The sequence below is a fragment of the Pyrus communis genome, chromosome 6, assembly GCF_041283825.1.
Source record: "Pyrus communis isolate YQ-2024b chromosome 6, ASM4128382v1, whole genome shotgun sequence".
Lineage (NCBI taxonomy): Eukaryota > Viridiplantae > Streptophyta > Magnoliopsida > Rosales > Rosaceae > Pyrus > Pyrus communis.
In genome coordinates this window covers 7,423,575-7,444,561 of record NC_142570.1, presented here as the reverse complement: position 1 = coordinate 7,444,561, position 20,987 = coordinate 7,423,575, and the positions used below count along the sequence as shown (strand labels likewise).

The 20,987-nt window shown below is 34.4% G+C and overlaps 1 protein-coding gene and 1 pseudogene across 1 annotated transcript; one reads left to right on the top strand and one right to left on the bottom strand.

Annotated features, from left to right (window-relative positions):
- Positions 1–11,552: 11,552 nt before the first annotated feature.
- LOC137710106 (GCN5-related N-acetyltransferase 5, chloroplastic-like) lies at positions 11,553–12,546 on the bottom strand (annotated as a pseudogene).
- Positions 12,547–17,925: 5,379 nt separating this feature from the next.
- LOC137709915 (GDSL-like Lipase/Acylhydrolase superfamily protein) lies at positions 17,926–20,470 on the top strand. Its single transcript, XM_068448898.2, has 5 exons — positions 17,926–18,335; positions 18,944–19,074; positions 19,150–19,392; positions 19,654–19,912; positions 20,025–20,470. Exons 1-5 carry the CDS (start codon positions 18,080–18,082, stop codon positions 20,261–20,263), a joined length of 1,128 nt encoding a protein of 375 aa, XP_068304999.2. The 5' UTR covers positions 17,926–18,079; the 3' UTR covers positions 20,264–20,470.
- The last annotated feature ends 517 nt before the right edge of the window (positions 20,471–20,987 follow it).

The following is a 20,987-nucleotide window of genomic DNA, read 5'->3' as shown; positions in this document are numbered from 1 at the left end:
AACGAATAAGCCTTTGAATTTGGTGGATGATAGCCTCATCCTACGATGCGTCAATTCCTCAGCTTCTGGCAAGAGCGTGCTGATAACATGTTGTAGGCCTATTTGATTGAACAATCTAAGGTTAAGAGAGAGGGGAGTCGGCCACAATAAGAGAGAAGAGAGATTGATTTAATTGTGAGGTATGTTTGATTCACCCCACTGTGCCTTTATTTATAGTAGTAGGATAGGTAAAAACCTTTCCCTTTAGGATTACAATATTTAATAGGTAATCTAGTCCTAATAGAAATATAAGATACTTTCCCATATCTCCTAGGATTTACACAATCACATTCCTATTCTAAATATGACTGCAACAGTTTTGTAATTTTATGATCTGAAAATGCATATGATAGTTTAATCCAAGAAAAAGATTTTATGAGAAAGAAAATATTGGAAATGTCTTTGGTACCCAATCTACCATGGCAATTACTAATTACTATTAAATTCGTGTTTAGTTAAAGTATTTTTGTCAATGTTCTAAAAACCGTTAGGCGCTAGTTGGGCGGCAAGATCTAGGCGGGCGCCTAGGTATTTAGGTAAATTTCTTATATATTTTATGAATTAATTAAATTTACTGTATCAAATGTAAATAATTATTGACTAATATGTTATTTCTTGTAGAAGAACATACATATGGGAATGTTTTATGTACATATATAATATGCTTGCCTAGGGGAAAAAAAAACAAAATATTATCTAAATAATGTATAATTTAAATAACATTTATATATATATATATATATATATATATAATATCCCAAATTTAAAAAAATATAAAAAACCGACATAGTGGGTGGTTTTCATTATTAAAACCATGCCATCCACCTTACCTCTGCTCTTTCACATCACCCGTCCACCTTGGGTGGTTTTCATAATTAAAACCATCAAAATCCATGGTTTGCATAATTAAAATCATCAGCTTTTGACCTTGGATTTGAGATCCGAGTCCTCAACTTGCACCACCACACAATGAAATGTTCAAGTCTCTCTGTCTCTGTCTCTGTCTCTCTCTTTCTTTGCACTCTCTCTTCCTTTTTCTTCACAGACGAGTTGCAAAAATTCATCGGCAACACTTTTTCTTCCCTCATCTTCACAGAGACGAGCTGCAAAAATTCATCGGCAATCTCTTTCTGTCTCTCTCTCTTCGCACTCTTTCCTCCCTCATCTTCACAGAGATGAGCTACATAAATTTTCCGGGGTTCTACTGCTACGTACGAGATCGGAAGTTGTAGATCCTTTGAGAAAATTGCAGCAAGTTTGGGATTTGCAGTGAGATTCAAACTGCCTAGACTGCCGCCTACCGCCGCCTAGCCTGCCTCAGGGGCCTAGTGAGCGCCTAGGCAGCCGTCTATGTCATCCCCGCCTAACTGAACGTTTTGGTCTAAATCGAGTCAGAGTTTCGCTGCCCAACGCCTAGGCGGCCACCTAGGCTGATTTGTAGAACACTAATTTTTGTAATATTAAATTTTAACACAGTCAAGGTTGTGGCAGGGAAGGTGGTTGCAACAACAATGGCAGTTGTGATGACAATGGTGGATGGACTTCCTAGCGGTGGTGGTGATAATATTAATTGTAGGGGGCTACGGGTGGCGGCAAGAATTAGAAGGAAAAATGATGGTGGTGAGAGTGATGGTTGTGGGGTGCTAGTAACAATGGTGGTTGGGAAGTGGAGAGAGTTAGATGGTGGAGATGGTGAAGGTGGTGGTAATGGTGCCATGGTGATGGAGGCCATGGTGGTAAGGATGGTGATAAAGTGATGGTGGTGGCAATGGTGTGAGATGGTAGACATATGGTGACAGTGGTAGTGATGGTAGCAGAAATGGTGGTTGGGGTGCATTGTTTTTGTATTCTTAAAACAATATATTTGTTTTTATGTTTTTAACTTTTTAAAATTGTATCCTTGAAAATCACTAGAAACATTAATTTGATGTTTTGAAGAATCTAAACCAAATACCGTATATTATGTTAAAAATAACATGCAAACACATTTTACACTCATGTTTGTATGTACAAAACGAAAACTTATTTTGTAAAACTTTAAACAAACCCTTGTATATTTAAGCAAGGAAACTACGAATGCACAATTTTGAACTTCGTGAATAGAATTAACCTGCAATTTAGTGCAAGATATACATATATTAGTTTCCCACTGAGTTGACTGGAAAAGAAAAAAAAAATTATTAGTAGGCTAGAATCTAGATAAATTAACTGACAACGATTTATCGTTTCTATTCGAGAGAATTAAAATCCCTTACAGTTTTTCTATATCATTTAGATTAAACAAATCTGTGCCTTTTTAAAATTTGATTAAAGTGTTTTGACCAATAGTCACTTCAAGTTAAATTAAAATAATTTTTGAATTTATCCTTTTATCTGCATGATGCACTTTTCCTTATTTAGTGGAGATATTAGTAATTAAACTATATTTTCTCTTCTTCCAAACGTTAGTAATAAAAACTCCGTATGATTTTTTCAATTTTTTTTGCTTTTTTTTAGTATATTTGTTGACAAATTATTATTAGGTACAATACATTACGTATATATTATCTGTGGGTACTTTTGAATTTACAAAAATCATTAATTGATACGTTTATTTACAATTTTGGTACATTTGATTTGATACATATTGTTAATATTTGTACATTTTATTTTGTATAGATTGTGTATTGGTACGTTTATATTATTTTCAATCCTATTTTCTCTTAACGTACTAAAAGAAAAACTTATTTCGGTACGTTTGATTTTGAGGGATTTAAAAATATTTTAAACAATTTTGGAAAGAAAATTAACTAAATCATAGATAATTATTGCTAAATTGTAGCATTATTGAGAAAATAAATTGAATCTAACCAACTTTTTTTTTTTTTTTTTTTTTACAATTATCTCTAACGGAGGATAGTGTAATCAAAAGACTAGATTATAGGAAATTTGTTACGATATACAATGTGCATATAGCACCAAAATTATGACAAAAAAAAAAGTTTAATCGAATCACTAAAAAGTATGGATGTTTAATCTAGAAAATTCAAAACTGAGGTGTTTATATCAAAAGATCCCTTTCTATTCTACAGTTTGTGAAGGAAGTTGAAAGTGTACTATGAAACTAAATAACAATATGAGAAATAGCTCAAATCCTTGAAAATTAATATTCTATTTCTACATTAATTTATATTAAGGGGAGGAGGGAGATTTTGAATCCGGGATAACACGTTCGCTTTCATGTGGGCTTATTTAAGCCTAACATTTGGGTAACACATATTGGGTGACATGGAAGCACATGGGCCATTAGGCTCAATGCATGGATAACATATTTTGATACTAAGAAAGAAGTTGAGGTTTTACCATAAAAACAAATTGCAATATAAGGAGTAGTCCAAGTCTTTTAAGTCCATGAAAGGTTTCTTAATTTTTGTTGATGTGAAATTAACACTCTCAACGTAGAAACACTAGGCGTACGTGCATGATGGATTAATTGCAAGTTGGTCATATATGTTACTATTGATGAATGTGTTCTTGAGAGAATTCATATAATGCTAAGAATAGAGAGAGAGGGAGCTTGAAAAAGAGAGAGAGAGCTCGAAAATGAGAGAGAGAGAGAGTAAAAACTATATTGATTTCTTGATGATGAAGTTATGATTACAAGAGTGTTTATATTCTTCTTTCTTACTTAGCTGAAATTAGAGAACTATCTCTCCTCCTCATCTCAACTATAATTCCTAACAACTTGTAACAACTTATAATAGCTTATTCATTAATCTATTGACAAGTGTCATTTAGTTTGACCCTTAATCTTCTCTTCACTTGGATCCTTACATCCTCTTTTCATCGTATGCTCAAGTGAACTGCACATAAGATTGCCACAATGTTGCTGAAACAAAGGTGCTAACAATCCTTTTGTAAGTATATCTGCAGATTGCTCAACAGAAGAAACATGTTGTATATGAAGATCTCCTTAAGTGACCCTTTCCCTCACAAAGTGATAGTCTATCTCAATGTGTTTTGACTTGGCATGAAATGCTGGATTTGTTGAAAGAGTTATGGCTAAGATGTTATCACAATATAACAATGGAGGTAGATGAATGTCAACATGTGTAAATCACAAAACAATTGCTTAACCCAAGCTAATTCTGCAGTCATGATTGCTAAAGCTCTGTATTCAACTTTTGTGGAAGACCTTGAAACTATGTACTGCTTCTTTGATGCCCAAGAAATTGGATATGAACCAAGATAGATAACAAAACTTGAAGTGGATCTTCTGTCATTTGGGTCACCAGCCCAGTTTACATCACTATATGATTGCAGATATATTGGTCCTTGTCTAAATTAAATTCCAAGATTTGAAGTTCCTTTTAGGTATTTGATGATCATTTTTACTGCAATACCATGTGATTCCATAGGATTGTACATGAATTGACATGCTTGATTCATTGAGAATGTTATATCTGGTCTTGTAAATGTGAGATACTGAAAAGCTCCAACAATGCTTCTATATTGATCAGGGCTATGATATGGTTTTCCATCATTCTTAAGCAATCTGTGATATGGGAGACATGGAGTAGCATAAGGCTTATAATCTTGTAAATTAACTTTTTCAACCAATTCATTGATATACTTTGTCTGTGACACAAAGAACCCTTTTGGTGTATAACTAATTTGCAACCCTAAGAAATAAGTCAACTTCCCCAAATCTTTCATATCAAATTCATCTGTGATACCTGTAATCATATCTGAAATTGACTCAAAACTGCTACCAGTAAGTATCACATCATCAACATATAGCAGCAAAATCATAATGCCCTTAAATGAATGCTAAACAAACAAAGAATGATCAGCTTCTGAAGCTTTGAACCCCAAACCTAGTAGAAAACTTGTGAACTTGTCATTCCAGGCTCTAAGAGCCTGTTCAAGTCCATGTAAAGACTTTTGTAACTTGCAAACATAATTGGGTGGATATGTTGAACTTTGACATCCTGGAGGTTGCTCCATATACACCTCATCTTGAAAAACTCCATGCAAAAATGCATTTTTCACATCCATTTGTCCAAAATGCTAATTAAACTGTGTAGCCAATGCAAGAATCAACCTGATAGTTTTAGGCTTTACCACAGGGATAAAGGTCTTTCCATAATCAATTCCTTCTTCCTCGATGTACCCATTTGCCACCAGTTTTGCTTTATACCTTGCAATAAATCCATTTGCATCTCTCTTAATTTTGTATACCCATTTACACCCAACTAGGTTCTTGTCAGGTGGTAGTGGAACAAAAGACCAAGTCTTCTATGTATGTAAAGAACTAATATCTTCTTTCATGGCATCTTGCCATTCTAAGACTTTTGAAGCAGCTTTGAAAGTTTTTGGTCCTGTGACAGATGGCTAAGAATAACTGGCAGGTGCTAAGAAAGCTTTTTTTTTTTTCCTTCTGAAGATTCCATTTTTGGACCTTGTTTGCGTAGGATGAACATTCATAGGTAATGGCAATACAACATGTAATTGCTTATGTTGAAAGCCAGGATCCACAAGAATGAGATATTGTGTAGGAGAGTGAGACATTGGTATGATATTGATATTGGAACTCTGAGAATGTGAATGAATAAACTCTGAGGCACTAGATGCAAGTGTATTCAAGGGAACCTAAGGCTCTGGATGCTACCAAGGCACTAGATGAATGCAAGTTTAACAACTCTGTTGCCTGAGATGTTGATGAATGATTATGAGATGTAAGTGATACTACCAGATTATTTAATGAAATAGATGTTGTTTGAGGACTTTGAGAATGCTCATGTGCACTTGCAGATGATGACTTTGTTAAATTGGGTAAGTGTGCAGCATTGAAATATGGAAATGTTGTTTCATCAAACAAGACATGTCTAGATATATAGATTCTTTAAGTGTTAATATCTAGACAAAGAAAGCCTTTATAATGACTTGCATAACCCAGAAAACATGGGATTTTGTTTTTGGTTGTAGTTTAGAGTTGTTGTATGGTTTAACATGGAAAGCATGCACAACCAAAAATTTTCAAATGATTAATGTCTGGAATCTTTTGAAACAATAATTGGTAAGGAGATTTCATTTGTAAAACAACACATGGCATGTTATTGATCAAATATGTAGTTGTAGCATAAACATGAAACCAGAATTTAGCAGGTAAACTTACAGTTTGAAGCAATGTGGTTGCAGTTTCTACAGCATGTCTATGTTTCCTCTCTGCCAACCCATTTTGTTCTGGGGTATAGGGACAAAATCTTTGGTGTAACATGCCTTTTTGTGACAAAAAATGTTGAAACTAGGTACTTACATATTCAACCCCACCATCACTTTGTAAGATTTTTGGTTGTGCAAAAAATTGAGTACTCAAAAAGGATAAAAGTGCACAAATGTTCCAAAAACTTCTGATTTATTATTTAAAGGGAAAACTCATGTATATCAAGTACATTCACATAATACCTAAATCTTTCATGAGATAGCAAGGGGACAGGTCTCATACATCACTATTCAAGATCTCTAGAGGTTGTATATATTTGGTTACAGGAAAATTAAACTGCAGCTTAGTAAACTTTCCTTTTAAACGAGGTGTACATATTGATTGACATGTATTAAGTGATGCATGGATATTATTTTGATGTATAATGGCAGAAGTAATGACATTTTATGCATGTCTTAGTCTTTTATGCCACAAGCTTATATGAACAAGTTTTACTAGACAACATGTGTGCTTATGAAGTAATGCAGGTGGTGGCAGCTTCTTTGGTATGCTGAAAGGAATAGGATAGTAGCCCTCTCCACATAGCCCTTTGATGTCCTGAACCCAAAAGAAAGTATCATCACAAATGAATTGACATCTACTATCCTTACACAATTGATAAATGGATAACAAGTGTTGTGAACATTCTTTAGGACAAGTGTGTTATTAGAAACATATAACTTTGATGTGCCAATATGAAATATGAAAACCTGCACCACTTGTTATGGTTATGGTATCATTCCCTTGGAATGAAGTAGCTAGATCTAAATTAGCTAACTTAGAGGTCATGTGAGAGGTAGCTTCTGTATCTGCAATCTAAAATTGTTCCTCAGGTGCAGAAGGTTGATGATGAGCATGCATAGTAGTGAGTGTTCGAGCAGGAGATTTTCCTTGATATGCAAAATTGCCTTTATGGTAGCATTGCAAAGCTGAATGCCCAAATTTCTAGTAAATTTGACATTAAATTGGTATGTTGGCAGTAGAATCTAAAGACTTATGCATTTGAAAACAATCAGCAGCAACATGCCCTTTTTTTGTTGCAGATTTGACAAGCAGGGATCTCAGAATGATGTTCTACACAGTTAGATTGATAGGATTTTGGTGCACCAAGAATACTAGGGCTTCCATTTAGTGGCTGATTATAAGATCTTGGACCATAGTTAAATGATCTGCCTTTTCCTTTTCCTCGAAAATTGTTCTCCTTATAACCCCCATAGTTGTAGGATCCTTGATATAAATTGTTATAGTTATTAAAAGAGTTATTCCCATAGTTGTATTTTGTGGTATTTGATCCACCAGCATAATTGTTAAAGCTTTGACTAGAACCTCCAGAACTAGACCCAATTTTAGTAGACTGTGATGATTCTTGATCAAGAACCAATGTTTTTCCCTTGTTTGATTGAGTGCCAGCAGCCATTGCAGTTCCAAATGGTAAAGAAGAAAAAGATTCAAAGAACTGACCAATTATAACTTATTCTGCAAGTAATTGTGATATGAAATCATTGAGAGATATACCGTTTTCTCTTCCTCTTATAACACATCTGAAGGTGTTGAACTCTGCAGGAAAACCCTTCAGCGCAAGAATTATTACTTCATCATCTTCAAACATTACTCCTAAAGCTGCAAGATGATCCATTGCATCCTTGATCTTCTGAAGAAAAGCAAACACAGATTAAGACCCATTCTTGATGTTTTGAAGCTCAATTTTTATCTAAAAGATTGTAGCTTTAGTGACTATGGAGAATCTTTCAATGAGATTCGCCCACATCTCATGAGAACTTTGACTTCCAATTATGGATGACATTGTTGTAGTGGACAATGTTGCAAACAACAGTTGCATAAGCGCACGATCATGCATTTTCCATACCAAGTAATCATCATTTTCAACCCCTTAAATTTCAGAATCGTCATCAAATCTTAGAGGACATTTTCTTGATCCATCAGCAAACCTCATGATGCCATGGCTTTCGAATAGCAACTTGATCTGGAAACTCCAAGTAAGATAGTTAAAGTCATCCAACTTCACTATAACCGAAGTAGAAACTGTGGAAATGAGGTTTGTGATCGGAGATTGAACAATTCTCAATTGATCTGCAGTCACCATTGTTGAATTTTTTTAGAAGAAACTTTCGCTGAGACTGTTTATCAAACACGTAGAAGGCAGTCGAAGAAGAACAAGATTGTGAAGAACTTGGAGATCAGATAAGACCCTGAATCACAATAGTTTGCAAAACAAAGGATTAGAGAAAGAAAGGAATGCTTTTAATGGAGGTGCGGAAACATCAGTTCATTCCTCGGCGATGATACCATGTTAATATTGATGAATGTGTTCTTGAGAGAATTCACAGAATGCAGAGAAGAGAGAGAGAACTCGAGAGAGAGAGAGAGAGAGAGAGAGAGAGAGAAAGTAAAAACTGTATTGATTTCTTGATGTTGAAATTATGATTACAAGAGTGGTTATATTCTTCTTTCTTACTTAGCTGAAATTAGAGAACTAACTCTCCTCCTCATCTCAACTATAATTCCTAACAACTTGTAACAACTTATAACAACTCATTCATTAATCTATTGATAATTGTCATTTAGTTTGACCCTTAATATTCTTAATATTCTCTTCAATTGGATTAACCTCTTCACTTGGATTTTTACAATATATATGCATAAATAATTAAGTTACAACATGTTTATTTGGTACGGTGATGAGAAAAGTTGTGCATGAGGAGTCAACAACCCTCGTAATTATCCCATACCTGATTTTAATCAATTAGCAAGCCTATTATAACTTATATATTAATAGAGAGGGGTTGGAACTTTTAACCCAAAATGTTACTAAGGGAACTCAATCTTAGTAACTCAATTATGTATGGTACAAAGTATAACTCTATGATACATAAAGTACCAATTGATCTCATTCCGGCAGCAATGACAACTAAAGTATGAAATAAATAGCTTCATCTGCTTCGACCAAAAACTAAAGAGAAAAACAAACACTCGAACAGTTGAACTACTGAGGATATATCAATTAGCCACTTAGTACTACAGTCTAGTCTAGTAGTATTTCTCTTTATTTGTAAGTGACATGTTTTAGATTTAATTCTTGTCAAATATGAAGTTGAACAATATTATTACGGCAAGCCCATTGTGAGGCTTAGCCCACTCCTCACTCCCTTAGTGTAGATACTATCATTCGTTCAAAAAAAAAAAAAAAAAAAAGTAGCCAATTACTTTTATAACCATAATAGAAATATTCCCTTACAATAATAATACATCGTATAAAAAAAAGTGTATTACAATTTAATCTGTACGTAGAGTATATTATATGGTTTGGGGCTGAATGTTGTGATCCAACTTGTATGCTCCGCGGGTGTTTGACTTGAAAATTCGGCACATAGCGTGTGAGGATGTAAAGAAAAATCTCATACTGAAAGTTTACCAAACTTAATTTGCATATCATATAATGAGTGAATGTATTCCCATATTACTAACCATTAATTAATTTTTACGATGAAACCTCAACTTCTTTTAAAACTAACAAATACCAAATAATCGACATATATATTCTGTTATATACATTCAAGTTGTTATAAACAATTTCTTTTTATATTGTGGTGGTCACAAATCATCACATCCTATTCTAAGAGAGTGACATTGGGACAAACGTAAGAAGGTTATGAGTATTAAGTTGACGTTAATTAATGTTGATGCAGCTTATAACTAGGTTTGATAATATATTGTTGTTGATTCGAACAAATGATATTATCTATATTAAAGGGAGATGCTTGGTTTAGCCTCATAATGGACTAGCAATAATGTGGTTCAAATTCACCTTTGGCGAAAATCAAACATAAAAACTCTTACTTAAAGGAATACCACTATTTTGTGGTTTTTGAGTGCGACTTCCTCCAAGATGCCACCCCCTTTCAACGGACTGATTTCGACACGCAAGCAATTTGCAGAATTACTGAGGATACTCGTGAGTTCTTGCTCATATTGGTCAACAGGCTACCATTGTTGCTCTAAATAATCTGGGTCTGTTGGCTAGGGTTTAGTTCATTGGTTTGAAGAGCTTTCTTGTTTTACTTTGATCAATGACATGTTGCTAGTTGTCACTTATTTGACAAATTAAGAAATGAGGTATTAAAGGGCCGTTTGATTAGACTGTGTTTATGGAGCTTATAATTATGTCAAATTGTCTGTGATGATAAGGGGGCGGTATGAGGCGCCCTTTCAATGAAGTTGACTTAGTGTCAGTGTGCATCACGCTTCACGAGTTGAAGTTGCTTCTACGAAAGAGGGGATTTTGTGGTTTTTGAGTGCGACTTCTTCCAAGATGCCACTCCCATTCAACGGATTGATCTCGACACTCAAGCAATTTGCAGAATTACTGAGGATATTCGTGAGTTCTTGCTCATATTGGTCGACTTGCTACCATTGTTGCTTTAAATAATCTGGGTCTATCGACTAGGGTTTAGTTCATTGGTTTGAAGAGCTTTCTTATTTTACTTTGATCAATGACATGTTGCTAGTTATTACTTATTTGACAAAGAAATGAGGTATTAAAGGACCTTTTGATTAGACTTTGTTTGATTATCATTTTATTTTCAGTATTCAGTTTTTTATATGTGAAAATCGAAAGCTATTTTTCCGAGTTTCAAAAATTTATTTGTTTTACTGCTTTGAAAACGAAAACAGTAACTAAAAACTAAAAGCTGAAAGTTTTCAAACCAGCCCGATAAATAAACAATACTACGAAACCATTTCTTAGTGTCGCTATAATAACCGACAAGAAATATATATTATTGTTGGATATTAAGTAAAATCCGACAAAAAACGGATGCAGTGGCAAATATAATAAGCGACAAAATTGCCAACGTCAGGAAATGAATTTTCCAACAGAAAATACTCTAAAACCGACAAAAATTGTGTCGGATATAATCGATAGAGAAATTATTAATAACGATTAATAAGACCATTCTTTATCGGATAAAACCAACAAAAAGTATATTAATAATAAAAAAAATATATAAACCACTTTTTGAATTATTTCTTTCCCTTTCAAATGTATTAATTTCTGCATAACAATAAAGAACCAAGTCATTACTGCTACTTAGAGAAGACACAAAATTCGTAGTTTTTTTTCACTATGCTCAAAGAAGGCAATAGTATGAGATTTACTGCATAATGATTTATCAATACAAATCCACAAAAAAGATTATGGCAACAATTGCATGTACCTTAGAGACACATATTATGATTTTCACATAAACATTCATGGTGTTAATTCCTCTTGTGAACAGAATGTATTCGATTCTGAAAAGTTGGTTAAGACTGGAAGTTTCTTGCATATTAAGTGTTTGCGCCTCCGCAACAGCAACAAAACCAAAATGGTATCCGTCTTTACAATGTCGTATCTTGCTTTTTTATACATGTTGAATGGAGATGTATCAATCATCATGCAATGCAAGTACACCTCTCTTGAGGAACTCATCTGTGAGGTTAGTTCCTCACTTGCCTTTAAAAGATGCCATCCAATGCCCCTCCTTAAAATTTACGAAGTCATAATCTTAAATCAAGTCTCATTTGAGACACAGTGAACTAAAGCTTTGTCTTTTCCAATCTGGTGTTATATGTGGGTAGTTTTGTGATCATTTAGTTCAAAAAACAATACAATTACGAAAACCAAATGCATTCAATCGATGAATTACGACAAGAATACAATGCAATGCAATTATGCCGAGCACGTAACATGCCCAAGAAACAACATTTATAAAGTAAAACTTCAATTGGGGAAGCAAAACAAACCTCCGAAGCGATTTTTTACGACAAGAATACAATGCAATGCAATTATGCCGAGCACATAATATGCCCAAGAAACAACTTTTGATAAAGCAAAACTTCAATTGGGGAAGCAAAACAAACCTCCGAAGCGATTTTTTCATTGCCATGTTACTAATATAAGGCGAATTCTTTAGAGGAGTTGGTGTAGGAAGAGAGGCAACGGCACCCTTTTTGTTAAAGCAAACTTCCACAGTCCCCGCCAAAAACTCAACTTCATCTTCTTCTTCTACTTCTTCCAATCATTGTTCTTCTTCTTCTTTGCCTTCTTCTTTTCTTCTTCTGTAAAACGCGACAAGCGTGGCGGTGTTGGGAAGAAGCTCCATTCTTTCAAACAAGTACTGCTTGACCAAGTAGCCCAACACAGACACATACCCAGAAGGCAAAAGCATGGACTCTGCGAACGACTCAGCAAGCAACCAAGCCATTATTGCTGCTTAGAGATGGAGGGGTTTCATTTTGGAAATTTTTCATTATTGTCGGTTAAAACCAACATAAACATTTTTTAAAAATAAAAACCGATAGAAAATTTTCATTATTGTCGGTTATAACTGATAGAAACAAAATGGCGGTAAAATTCCCTCGGAATGACACACCCCGACCCAGAAAGTCCACTTGGACCCTGAATCGAGCCGTGCTGGCTATCGCCCAGGGGAGTGATCCTTAAATGTATATTCCCATCCCTACCTAGCACGAGGCATTTTTGGAGCTTACTGGCTTCAAGTTTTATCGAAACTCCGAAGTTAAGCGAGTGGCGCGCGAGAGCATTCCTAGGATGGGTGACCCATCGAGAAGTTCTCGTGTGAGTTCCCAGAAACAAAACAGTGAGGGCGTGGTCGGGGCCCAAAAAGAACAATATCATGCTACGGTGGTGGAGCGGGCCCGGGAAGTGGTCCCCCCCCCCCCCCCCGGCTGGGATGTCACAATTTGGTATCAAAGCCTAACCCTGGACGCGTGTGTGCCGACGAGGACGTCGGGCCCCTAAGGGGGGTGGATTGTGACATCCCACATCGCCAGGGGAGTGATCCTTAAATGTATATTCTCATCCCTACCTAGCACGTGGCCTTTTGGGAGCTCACTGGCTTCGAGTTCTATCGGAACTCCGAAGTTAAACGAGTAGCGCGCGAGAGCATTCCCAGGATGGGTGACCCATCGGGAAGTTCTCATGTGAGTTCCCAGAAACAAAATCGTGAAGGCGTGGTCGGGGCCCAAAGCGGACAATATCGTGCTACAGTGGTGGAGCGGGGCCAGGAAATGGTCCCCCCCCCGGCCGGGATGTGACACGGAAAATTTTAAATTCCCCCCCCTCCCCAAAAATTTTGTTACGATTTTAAAAAATAAAATAATAATTGTTTGGTTTAATAAATAAATACATAATATGTATTTAAATAGAATACATTTTTAAAAATTAAATAAATAATTATTTGGTTTAATAGATAATTTTTACACTTTTGGTTTAATAGATAATAGCCCATGTAAAATGTGCGATAAAGAAACAAAAAGAGAATTGTACAATGAAAATGTCATCACACAAACTAAATATTGTCTAATCAATACTTGAAAAACATAAATAAAAATTTAGCACAAATTACTTTTCTCACTTCAAAATTTAGGCAAATTTAACACAGATATGCATTCTACGAAACTAATTTCCATGATCTAACCGTCAAACTTGTTTGTAGATACTACAAGATCGCATACGTAAAAATAGCAAAAAAAAAAAGAAGCATCCAGAGATTAGGTAACAGAACATAAGTTTTCTACGGTTATAAACAAAAAATCACAATTTAACGGTTATTTTAGCTCTGCTTTTGATGATTTTTTTTACAGCTACACTCCTCGACCCTATAAGAATGCAATGAACGAATTCGATCTTCAATTTAAAATATTTACACTAGTGGATATCACAAGATCTTATTTCATACTTAATGGAAGTATAACATTAACTCTTAAGTGTTTAATTAATCTACCGTTTTGACGCCATACACATTCTACGAAACTATTTTCAATGATCTAACCATCAAACTTGTTTGTATAGACTCCGAGATCACATACGTAAAAAAATCACAAAAAAAAAAAAAAAAAAAAAACGTTCAGAGATTAAGTAACAAAACAAAAGTTTTCGACGGTTATAAACGAAAAATCACAATTTAACGATTATTTTAGCTCCGATTTTGATGATTTTTCACAGCTACACTCCTCGACCCTATAAGAATGCATTGAATAAATTCGATCTTCAATTTAAAATATTAACACTAGTGGATACCACAAAATCTTATTTTATACTTGATGGGGAAGTATAACACTAACTCTTGGTTTAATCTACCGTTTTGATGCGATACGCATTCTACGAAACATTTTTAACAATCCAACCGTCAAACTTGTTTGTACACACTCCAAGATCGCATACGTAAAAAATTGCAAAATACAAGCATTCAGAGATTAGGTAACGAAACAAAAGTTTTCGATGGTTATAAACGAAAAATCACAATTTAACGGTTATTTTAGCTCCGATTTTGATGATTTTTTGCAGCTACATTCCTCGACCCTATAAGAATGCAATGAACGAATTTGATCTTCAATTTAAAATATTTACACTAGTGGATACCACAAAATCTTATTTTATACTTAATGGAAGTATAATATTAACTCTAAGTGTTTGTTTAATCTATTGTTTTGACGCGATATGCATTCTACGAAACTTTTTTCAACGATCCAGCCTTCAAACTTATTTGTACACTCCCAGATTGCATATGTAAAAAATCGTAAAAAACAAACATTCAGAGATTACATAACAGAACAAAAGTTTTCGACGGTTATAAACAAAAAATCACAATTTAACGGTTGTTTTAGCTCTGATTTTAATGATTTTTTACAGTTACACTCCTCGACCCTATAAGAATGCAATGAATGAATTCGATCTTCAATTTAAAATATTTACACTAGTGGATAAATCTTATTTTATACTTAATGGAAGTATAACATTAACTCTTAAGTGTTTGTTAAATCTATCAATTTGATAGGATATGCATTCTATGAAACTAGTTTCTACGATCAAACTGTCAAATATGTTTGTATATACTCCGAGATAGCATGTTTAAAAAATCGCAAAAAAATAAACATTCAGAGATTATTTTGGCGGCTGTCCAAAATTTTGCTTTGTTCGTGTCAGTTATATCTGACAGGGCCATGAGTGAAAAAAAAATATTTAAAACATATGTTTATTTATTTATTTTTAACCAATATAACATTTTAAAATAATAAAATCAGATATGATAGAGTACACTAGATGTTCATGTGTGTTTATGTGCCAAACAATATGCTTTGTGATGCATCGAAAAAAATTGTTTGAATTTCTTTGTATCTTGTTGCTTGCTTGTGAGGGAGTATAATCCTTATTACAAAAATGATCGAGCTTTAGATTGTAGTCTGTTGTTATTATTCTCTCAGAAAATTTATGGCCCATGGGAATTGGGTTCATTAGACTTTAGGGTCATGAGTGAAAAAAAAAATTAAAATATGTGTTTATTTATTTATTTTTAATCAATATAACATTTTAAACTAATAAAATTTTCATTTCTGTCGGTTACAAACGCCAGAATACTAAAATAATAACCGCCAGAAAATAAAATAATGAAATAGTCAATTTCTGTAGGTTATAACCTCCACCATTAACTTAAAAACCGTCAGAATCTGCCACTAAATATCTGCCATGACTTTGTGTCGGATATAACCGACATGATTTTTCTAATATCCGCCACTATTATCCGCCACCTAAAGCTAATATTATAGTAGTGAAAGCGTACATAGTATTTTTTTTTCAGTACAATTATTTATGTACATTTATGTATTTACATATTTTGTATCACAAATTTTTTTAATATTTTCTCATTTATGTTCATTTATAATTAAAGAACTAAATATGTGCATATTAATAAAATTAAATTTTAATGTGGAGAGATTAAATAAAAATACACATTAAATAACAAAAATTTAATATAAATTTAATAAAAGTACACTTCAAGGGATTAAATTGAATATAAAATCTAGCACCAAGTTTTTTAAAATTTTTGATCTTTTGCAAGGACCAATGTTCAAAAACCCTTTTGAGAAATCATCTGCAATTAAGACAGTTAGATTAATTAATAATTTAGGTTCTAAACAGTATTAAACCAATTGTTCACGACTGCTATTTTTCGCCATAATAATCTTTAAAATAGATCAATTGACTAAAAGATTTTTCTTTTTTAAATTAGAAATAAGGTTTGTTACAGGGCCAAACTATTTTTATTTATGCAAAAGTTGCATGACTTTGGCCCACCAACTTTGAAGCTCAATTCAGGATCTTATCCCAGGGCTCGGATGACCACTTCACTACATTCCAACACGTCTAAGGACTTGGCCTAGGGTACTCACTGAGGCATGTCTACCACGCAAACAACTAGACCTGGAAATATCTCTCATTCTTAAATGCATATGCACGCGTCATCATGACACGCTGATGTTACTATCGGATCATATGAACCACCACAAAAACCGAGCTGAAGGTCACCTACCAGAAATTACAGTCATTGTTAATGTCAAATGACCGATCTAGTCCTGATCCAGCTCATTGATATGATCGAGGTTGCTCCTTCTCCACTACCTATATATAGATCCAAAGGCCTTCAAACTCCGGACCTTCATCAAGTTTAATCTCTACGATTAAACAAAACCTTGAGTGATTCTTCAATCAATCAAACAGCTTATATGCACAAACTCAATAATTGAGAGTCTAAAGGGAGGAAAAATCCATTCTTATTTTTTCAATAACCCGGAATTCAATTCTTGTCAAATTGTATGGAATCCAATTTCTCCAAGTTTTGGAGTTGGATTCTTAAATTTACGTGAGTCCTATCAAATTTTTTAGCCCTAATATCTGGTAAACACCTAATTATTTTGTATTGGGAATTCAATTCCGCCGTTTTATTCCGATTACTCTTACATAAACGTGTCCCAAGAGATTCAATTGCAAGTAACCCAAATGAGGGAAATAACATAACCAGATCTCGTCCGGATCCATATATACTGAGTCTACTGAGCAGGCAATCCAGACCGTTGAAATTGGATCAAACGGCTACAATTATTATAACTTTTAGAGGGTCCCCTGTTTGTAGCCGTTGGATCAAATTTCAACGATCCGGATCGCCTGTTCAGCACACTCAGTTTTATTAAATCTGGAGAAAATTTAATTCCCGAAATAACGATTAACGGGACCCTGCAGAAATCAAAAGCATCATATTATCCACAGATCTATACGAAATCATTATCTGCTAAAAATAATAATAAATCCAACAATCTTGTCATATGCATCCCCTTTGGCAGCGGATTTAATTTTGGTACTTTACTTCTCTGCAGCACATAGTTGGTGAGGGAAAAGGATTCTCTTCTTTCCTAATTTATCTCTTCTTCCATCTTTTTTTATTTGAACGATTACAGTTTAATCATATCGACATCTTATATTGATTTTTTTTATAGAAACAATAAGATAAAAAATAATATGTAAAAGGAAGAGAAGGGAAGAGGATAGGAATATGAGTGAAGAGAATACTACTCCGTTGGTGAGAGCCCACCAAATCAATCAAACTGAATAAATTATGGAACCACCATGGCTAGTTAGGTCATGACCAATTCCAAATATTAATTAAGTCATCCAAAATGATACAATGACCTATTCAGAGATCATGTGACTTCAATGGGGAGAAACTTTCTTGACACCAATGAACCATTCTAATGGCATTGAATATTCAATAGACGTTTTGATACTTGTTTTAAAAAACGTGAATGTCCATCCAATAGATGTCTGCCGAGTGGTGAATTGATGACAAAAAAAATATCTCCTAAAAAAGGACATGCAAATAAAGCATCTATAATAACCCATGAAAGTAAAACTAATTAACCAACTTGCTACAATATTGAAACATGGAGGCCCTTAATATTTCTCATTTCATTCTTCTTTGTGCAATCTGCCCAAATTTTGTTGTGCTTTTCAGTGCCTTTCCATGTTTTGCTTTCACTTCATTTGTGTTTGGAGATTCTCTAGTGGACGCAGGAAACAATGACTACATTTTTACACTCTCAAAGGCCGATTCTCCTCCTTATGGAATAGATTTCAAGCCTTCTGGCGGTCGACCAACTGGACGATTCACAAATGGTCGAACCATATCGGACATTGTAGGTAAATGCACCAAATGTTGATTAATCCCACCAACTTAGCCTCACTTGGTATAACTACTCATTTAAAATGGTTTTGAGGTTGGAGGTACGGTTACTAGTTTTAGAAATTTCAGTTTTGGTAGGAATATTTCCACAGCTAATTGGTTTTTGTAGCTTTCATACTGTTCACTTATAGCTCAGTTGCTAACAGCCCGTCAACCAAATTTCGGTCATTTAATATAGCGCGGATGATCGTTTGGTTCAGTATCATCGATCAGTCTATTTTATTAATGAAGTTCTGAGTGCAAATTTTATATACGAAGTTGTCGTTTTGATGATCAACTCAACGAGTTTTAATAGTCATCTCTTAAGCCAATAAGACGAAACACTCAGAAGATTAAGTGGAGCTTAATCATACTGCATGAGTTTTAAATTGGGTCACATGAGTTTTTGCTATTTATTTCAGTGAGTCACGTGATAATGCAGAAGCCATTGATTACAAGGTTTATTTTTACAGGGCCCAGAAGTTTATTAAAATTGACTTTTAAATTGGTGTTTGTTGACTATCAATTCAGAATTAGTTAAACATTTTTAACACTAATTGTAGCTTAATTTGCATGATGCCATCAGGTCAAGCTCTTGGTGCCAAGTCATTTCCTCCACCTTATCTAGCCCCAAACACTCAAGCAAACTCAATCCTCAAAGGAATTAATTATGCTTCTGGAGCCTCTGGAATATTGGATGAAACAGGAGTTTTGTTTGTAAGTAATACTTAATTAGCACTAATCACGATATATACAATTTTTTTAAAAATATTCTGAAGTTGTTGTATACAGATTGGAAGAGTCCCACTGCGTGAGCAAGTGAATAATTTTGAGGAAAGCAGATATGACATGGTGAAAATAATGGGAGAGAATAAAACAAAGGAATTCTTAAAGAAGGCAATCTTCTCGGTGACAATTGGATCCAATGATGTTCTCAACTATTTCCAACCAACCATACCATTTTTTGGTGATGACAAGGTCTCTCCTTCCATGTTCCAAGATTTCATGGTCTCTAACTTAACCATACAGCTTAAGGTACAGTCTAAAACCAATCACCTAATTGAAATGTTGAAGAATACAGCAATCACATATCAGATTATTGACAAATTTAATTAAATATGAATTGTATTGAGTGGTTTAACTTTTAGTGACACCAAGATTTTTTGTGATTAACCACTACACATGTCATAAGACACAAATTTAAAGAGTCACTGTCCGTCTCTCTAATATAATGACAAATGCTTAATAAACTACCCCTAAAAACCCTAATTAACCTTAATGTTTTGATTTGTGAAGCGACTGCACGAGCTGGGAGCTAGAAAGTTCGTTGTGGTAGGGGTTGGACCCATAGGATGCATACCATTTATTCGTGCCATCCATTTGTTACCAAGTGGACAGTGTTTTGCTGAGGTGAATGAATTAATCCAAGGCTACAACACGAAGCTTAATGGAGTTTTGGATCAACTTAACCAAGAGCTGGGTCCCGAAGCGATCTTTGTCTATGCAAACTCCTTTGATATCTTTACGAAGATCATAGTAAATTATCATCAATATGGTAGGTTGGTAACTAGGGTTTTAAAAGTAGACATGCCCTTCCATTCATTTTTAGTATATGATCAAGGCCATTGATCTATTTTTCTTTTGGTTTTTGAATCTGATATTGCTAGGGTTTACGAATGCAAATGGACCATGCTGTGGAGGGTACTTTCCGCCGTTTGTTTGCTTTAAGAGCCGCGATGCAAGCAGAAGCTCTGCATTGTGTGACGATCGATCGAAGTACGTGTTTTGGGATGCATATCATCCTACAGAAGCTGCTAATATGATCATAGCAGAGGGGTTACTTGATGGAGATGAAAGTATTAGCTCTCCCATTAACATCCGTGAGCTCTACAACTATAACTCCTAGTGTCAGACATAGTGAAACTGGCCTACTGCAACATGGTATTAAAAGATTGTAATGTAGGTAGTGAATTGAAGTAAAATATTTATGGATGATCCTATTGTTCAATCATTGAATGAGTATTGTTCAAACATTGAGTTAAAATAACAATGTATATGACTAATGTGGTGGTCACATCACTGGAATTAATTCACATCTTAAAATATAAGGAAACGATAATGTTGAAATTCATAGAATGAGGTGTAGATACATGTGTTAAAACATGAATGATTGTGTTAAAGGATGTTGAGATTCCACTATATAACACCAAGTAGTCAGACTCCTTATGAGCACATTCAAAGTCTCTTACTTCTCTAATGTGAGATTCACACTCTCAACACACCCCTCACATGTTGAGCCATTTAAACCCGAACAAACAACACATATTAAGTGATGTTAGACTTATTAACATGCTTTGATACCATAAAAGAAATTGAAATTTCACTTTATATAGACGTAAATAATACTATGTAATAGTATGATAATGACACTAAAAACTTCTACTTTAGATAAAATCAAGATAAAGAAGAGAAGAAGGCTAGTTAAGTACCACACCAGAACTTTAAAGGTTGTAGAAAAACAGAGGACGTAAGAATAAGCATCATTTCAAATTGAAAGCCTTCAATTACAAATGTCAACGCTAGCATCAGTTTTTCTGACACATAAATGAAGTCCAAAGAAGTCAATCCTC